Genomic DNA, 6,000 nt, shown 5'->3' on the forward strand with positions numbered 1-6,000 from the left:
AGGCGGGGGGCTCCTCCTAAGTAATGGATACAGGGCAAACAAAAACACTGCCGGCATATGGAAATCATAAGGACCCAGACTTGTATATATGGTTCCTTTTTGATTGAAGTCACATGGCGCTTCTCGTGAGTTTGGAGTTCAGCCGCTGCTCTAAGTCCCGTCTGGGGCAAGCGGCAGGATCGAGGGTCATGTGACCACGTGAATGGTGGTGGTGGTGTTGGGGGGGGGCGAGGTTAGCAGCCTGCCAATGAACCCCATGTCGGGATGTGTGTGTGTGTGTGTGTGTCCTTCGGGTCCTTCTTGAACAGGCTCAACATTAGTTCAAACAACATATGAAGAGTAGCTTTTGCTCGGGAATTAATCTATGCATTTTGCTCTTGGATTGATTAAGTGATGACAGCAGAGTCAGACCTATGGGGAGTTTTAGTCAGAGAGGCCAAACATCTTCTATCAAATGCTAAAGATCAGCACAGCCAGTGAGCGAATAGGAAAGCGCATTCCCTCCTTAGTCATCTGTTGCCTCACTTACGTCAGATCTGTCGTGTGTCCGTCCTAATCGAAGCAGCCGAGGCTGGATTGGTGGTGTTTGCTTAGTTGATGGACCATCTCTATGCTAACGGCAGGATTCAGGGCATCTCCTTTGTGTTTGTTACCTGCATCATGTTCCTAAACAATTGCTCTTCAAACGTTGAAGACCGTGGCTTAAAGTTAGCTTAATGTTAGCTGGCAAGCATATAAAAACCTCTGCACACGTCTTTCTCACAAAACAAAACAATCACGCACACACACCCATACACCCAGGGACCCAGACACCCACACACCCACACACCCACACAAACACACACACACACACACACACACACACACACACACACACACACACACACACACACACACACACACACACACACACACACACACAAAGTTCCGCGTCATGAATGACTCCATTAGCGGTTCTGGTGTTTCCTTACCCACTGGTCCCGAGGATCCTCTGCCTCCAGGGGTCCCTGAAGGGCCCCGGACCCCGGCATCCCCCTTGGGGCCGCTGGGGCCGCTGGGTCCCAGCGGGCCGCGCAGCCCGGATCTCCCTGGGGAGAGAGCAGACTCAGCCTCTGCAACCTCAGTGTGTTCCCAGCCTAAGAAGAGGCCGTAGGAGGCCGACCAACGGTGACTCACCATCACGGCCCTGAGCGCCGTCCCTCCCGCTGTCCCCCTGGGGGCCTGAGACACAAGACCATCAACAGACCATCAACAGACCATCAACAGACCATCAACAGACTATCAACATACCATCAACAGACTATCAACATACCATCAACAGACCATCAACAGACCATCAACATACCATCAACAGACCATCAACAGACCATCAACAGACTATCAACATACCATCAACAGACTATCAACATACCATCAACAGACTATCAACAAACCATCAACAGACCATCAACAAACCATCAACAGACCATCAACAAACCATCAACAGAATATCAACAAACCATCAACAGACCATCAACAGACCATCAACATACCATCAACAGACTATCAACATACCATCAACAGAATATCAACAAACCGTCAACAGACCATCAACAAACCATCAACAGACCATCAGAAACGTTCTGAAAGCAGTAGGAAACGAGGAGTCACAGTGAGATGCGCCCACGCTAGGCGAGGGTGAGAGGGCAGCAGCTGTGATGCTAGCGGGCGCTGGGAGCTCTAGAGTTAGGCCACAGTGACTGCCTCTCACTCTGGAGCTCTTAATAATGGCTTCTGGGCAGTGAACCTCAGCCCAGTATCAGATGCCTGATGCCGTAACAAGGCCTCGCCGGAGAACAAAAGCCATTGTTTTAGCTAATCAATGACATGCGGCCGATGGACGGAGTGCTTAAAAGGCGAGCCAGTGGCCTGCTGCGCATTAGCTCCCGCGATGATCGTAACTCGGGACATCTTGTGTCAGGACGCATCGGAACGTAATGGAAACCGATGCGCTGTGGAGGTTGTTTTGACACTGAGGCAGAGGAGTCTCTCTTTCTACCCAGAGTGCATTGCAGCGCTCGGCTCAGCTCCAACGGACCAGGAGGCTTTTAAAGCCCTGAAACTCCACAGCATTACGAAGAGAGCTGCAGCAAGTCGACTCTATGCAGGGTAAGGAAATTAGTCTGTGTCTGTGTGTCTGTGTGCATGCATGCCAGCATGTGCTTGTGTGTGTGTATGTGTGTATGTATGCGCGTGTGTGTGTATGTGTGTGTGTGTGTGTGTGTGTGTGTCTGTGGAGTGACGTGTGTGTGTGAGTGTGTGCTTGCAAGGAAAGAGTGTAGAGTATGTATGTGTATGTGTGTGTGTCTAATGTGTGCGTGTGTGTTTGTTTCTTATGCCAGCGAGAATGTGGTGTGTGTCTGTGTGTTTCACTGTGTGCAGTGTGAGCTCACAGAGTAGTGTAATAGAGGAAATAGGAAATAGGATATGAGGGGAGTGGACTAGGTATGGACCAGAAGAGAATGACTGCTAATGGAGATAACCTTTAGTTGGAGAAAACTAACGGAGAAAACTATTTTTTTTGTTTAACTAAGGTTTTGAGTGAATAGTTCTCCTCAATTATTAAAACACAAATGTTGTGGTTAGTTTGCATGAACTCATGGCTCACCCTAGCATCCACAAAATGTATATTATGACCTCATAGCTCATCCTAGCATCAACACAAGGTATATTATGACCTCATAGCTTACGCTAACAACACAAGGTATATTATTTATGACCACCCAGCTCACCCTCATCAAATAACAACACCAGGTGTATTACCTGCTGGTCCCCCTAGCAACACCAGGTGTATGACCTGCTGGTCCCCCTAGCAACACCAGGTGTATGACCTGCTGGTCCCCCTAACAACACCAGGTTCATTAACTGCTGGTCCCCCTAGCAACACCAGGTGTATTACCAGTGCTGGCCACCATAGCAACACCAGGTGTATTACCTTTGGGTCCCCTTAGCAACACCAGGTGTATTACTTGCTGGTCCCCCTAGCAACACCAGGTGTATTACCTGCTTGTCCTCTAGCAACACCGGGTGTATTACCTGCTGGACCCCCTTAGCAACACCAGGTGTATGACCAGCTGGTCCCCCTAGCAACACCAGGTGGATAACTGCTGGTCCCTCTAGCAACACCAGGTGTATTACCTGCTGGTCCCCCTAGCAACACCAGGTGTATTACCTGCAGGCCCCCTTAGCAACACCAGGTGTATTACCTGCTGGTCCCCCTAGCCACACCAGGTGTATTACCTGCTGGTCCCGGCTCACCAGGGGCTCCTTGGGCGGGTACGGCCCCCGTCAGCAGTGAGGCCTCTGGTGCAGTCACCCCTTTCCCCTGAAGGGGGCGCTCTGTCTTGGGCGCAGTCAGTAATTTAACCTGGTAAAAATAAAAAGGAGGCTCAGAAAAGGTTGTGTCCACAGAAAACCAACATTTAAATCAAAGCCATGGGAAAGCATAACAGGAATATTCAACCACTGCTTCTAAATGGATCACTGCTGTCAGTGATGTCAGTTAGCATGGTTTAGCATGTGACATGTCCCGGCACCAATTTCAGACAATTATATTTTAAGAGATGGCAATAACATCTGTTCGATTGCTGCTTAACGGGCACATTTCAGCGTTCTCTTTTTCCAGCTGATTCAGTGAGATTTAGTTTCACAAAAGTACAGACCAAGCTGTCCGTGCACGTACCTTAGCCTCCAGCGAGCCGAGCCGGTTGCTCAGAGCTGTGATCCGGGAGCAGTTGAGACAGCCTACGACACATCAGAGCATCAGACAAGAAATAAGCCACAGACTGGACTCTTAACATGAGCCATGTGCTGGGAGAGTTCAGGAAGCTAGGCTAAAGCTAAGGCTAATGCTACAGCTAAGGCTAGAGCTCTTACTAGCAGTCTCCCCGGTGCGTGGCGGCGGCGGCGGCCGCAGAGAGGAGGGCCTCCTCGCCGCCTCCTGGCCCACCAGCTGGTTGGCGCCTTCTGAGAGAAGAACAAAGACAGGTTTGAGAACAGAGGGTCAAAGGTCAAATAGGTCTTCTTTTATGCTTTATCACTGATGTGGTTTAAAGATGATATTACTTTTCTCAACTGAGGTTCCCTGATTTTGCAACTCTGAGCTGTCTCCTGTTCTTAATTTCCTCATCATCGCTCTGGCGTAAGATTATCATGCAACCATGGCGAACATTTATTGAATGCATTGTAGAATTCTTCCCAAAAGTTACACATGAAACATATTGTATCGGTCTGAGATGATAAATGATTATTGCACTGTTGATTTGATTGAATGATTTGTAGCCGTCGGGAAGACAGTCGTCAGCCATGTTCCTGACACTAGTCAGTCAGGGACAGACAACGCAAAGCCCTCACCACCAGTGATCAACGGTATCACACCCACTGAGTGTTAATGAGGTTGTGTTGCTCTGACCTCTCCTGCTTAGAATGAGCTTTATTGATGTACTGTAGTGTGCACAGTGTGTGATGGTTGCTGGGCCGCTGGCTTGGTTCTAACAGAACATGTGTTATGAGTTGAGTCTGGGGGTGGTGATGACAGATGTGCTCCAAGGTGAGCCCAGTCTCTACCGCAATATGCTGACCACCTGGTGGTCTGCCTTGTGTGTGTGCGGGAATCTATCAGCTTAATCCAGGGAAGAACAACTTATTCTTTTTATTATTATTCTATGCTATTGGTTCCAAAATAGCATCCAGCATGAAAGAGGATCAGCTAAGTACCTTTTGAATACAAGAGAATGGATTCATAACAAGAGCTTCTCATGCTGAGAGAGGGTTAGGGTAAGGACGAGGGTTAAGGTTAGGGGGTTAGGGTGAGGGTTTGGGTTAGATGGTTAGGGTTAGGGCTAGGGTAGGGGCGACCAGAGACCACCTTCAGCCTCGGCTCCGGTTATGAGGTGTGGGAGTTTGAGGCGCTGGCCTTCAGTATGTTTTCAATGGGCAGGCTCTGGAGGAACGGCTAGACAGGATTCATTGTGTGGTCTGGCTGCGGTCCGCCAAGGTGTTTCTGACCCTGGAGACCAGACCAGGGGCGGCCGCCACTTCGTTAGCCGACACAATTTATTTGCATTAATTGTTTGATTGATGGATAGGTTGACCAATTAAGTAGTGCCGTCGGAGGTGGAAGCCTTGCGCATATGGTGCCAGCGTGGGCCGAAGACTGGACCCCTCGCCAGAGTTCATCATCCATCACTCACCCATGTCTACGCTACGCTTGTCGACGCAACAGCTGACTTGCCTGGGGACTGGGAGGCTAGGGGGGCTAGGGGGGCTAGGGGCAGGAGAGCAGGTTGAGTAATTGCCTGACGGGAGGAGTGGAGGTTGACCACATGGTCGGCAGTACACTAAGCCCTCTAATAGCCCCCCCTATACTCAATGTCGGTGCTTGTGATGTTTAGTTTTGGCCGTGTTTGAGGGTATTTCTCCCAGGATTCTTGGTGAAGACAGATTTAAACCATGTAATAACCTGAGGCAGATCGATTATGGCACAGGGTGCAGGCAGCACACCAAATATCAAGAGTGTTCCACCTCTCAGTACATCTAAGGAGTAAAACCTACCCTAGGAGGAGGTGAACGAATGCTCTGTAACCCCCACGGAGTCCACACACGTTCCTGGAGACGACAGCGCAGAAGAGCGTGCGCGTGCGTATGTGCGTAAACCCTCCATCTCTGTGCTGATGTTCAGTGTGTAGGTTTTCCGATGCAGCCCAGCTCATGGAAGCTGCTGCATTCAATTAGTGTGTGCGTGCATGTGTGTGTGATCATGCGTGTCTGGCGGGGGTGTTCTTAAAGAACCTGAAGACCCACCCTCCCCCTCTCCCCACCTTTCCCTGCTGAGCACCTCCTCCTCTGAGGTGGAGAAGCCAGGAACCCCTTCTCCTCTCAGCAGCCCAGTGGTTCTATTGGTCATGAAGCCGTCTCCTTCACTCTAGCCTTCTGGTAGGTTCTATTGTTCTCCTTCACTCT

The 6,000-nt window shown here is 50.0% G+C and overlaps 1 protein-coding gene across 2 annotated transcripts in view; it reads right to left on the minus strand.

The window, feature by feature from the left end:
* The window catches only part of emid1 (EMI domain containing 1), a 49,941-nt gene that overhangs the window by 12,652 nt on the left and 31,289 nt on the right, over positions 1-6,000 (minus strand). For both annotated transcript variants that reach the window (XM_056593174.1, XM_056593175.1), the window contains exons 4-8: positions 3,916-4,005; positions 3,722-3,783; positions 3,280-3,406; positions 1,177-1,221; positions 972-1,088 (exon numbers count right to left, since the gene is read on the minus strand). In XM_056593174.1, the coding sequence (XP_056449149.1) occupies positions 972-1,088; positions 1,177-1,221; positions 3,280-3,406; positions 3,722-3,783; positions 3,916-4,005 (441 nt within the window). The remainder of the gene's footprint in view (positions 1-971; positions 1,089-1,176; positions 1,222-3,279; positions 3,407-3,721; positions 3,784-3,915; positions 4,006-6,000) is intronic.

The sequence above is a fragment of the Gadus chalcogrammus genome, chromosome 6 (genome assembly GCF_026213295.1).
Source record: "Gadus chalcogrammus isolate NIFS_2021 chromosome 6, NIFS_Gcha_1.0, whole genome shotgun sequence".
NCBI lineage: Eukaryota > Metazoa > Chordata > Actinopteri > Gadiformes > Gadidae > Gadus > Gadus chalcogrammus.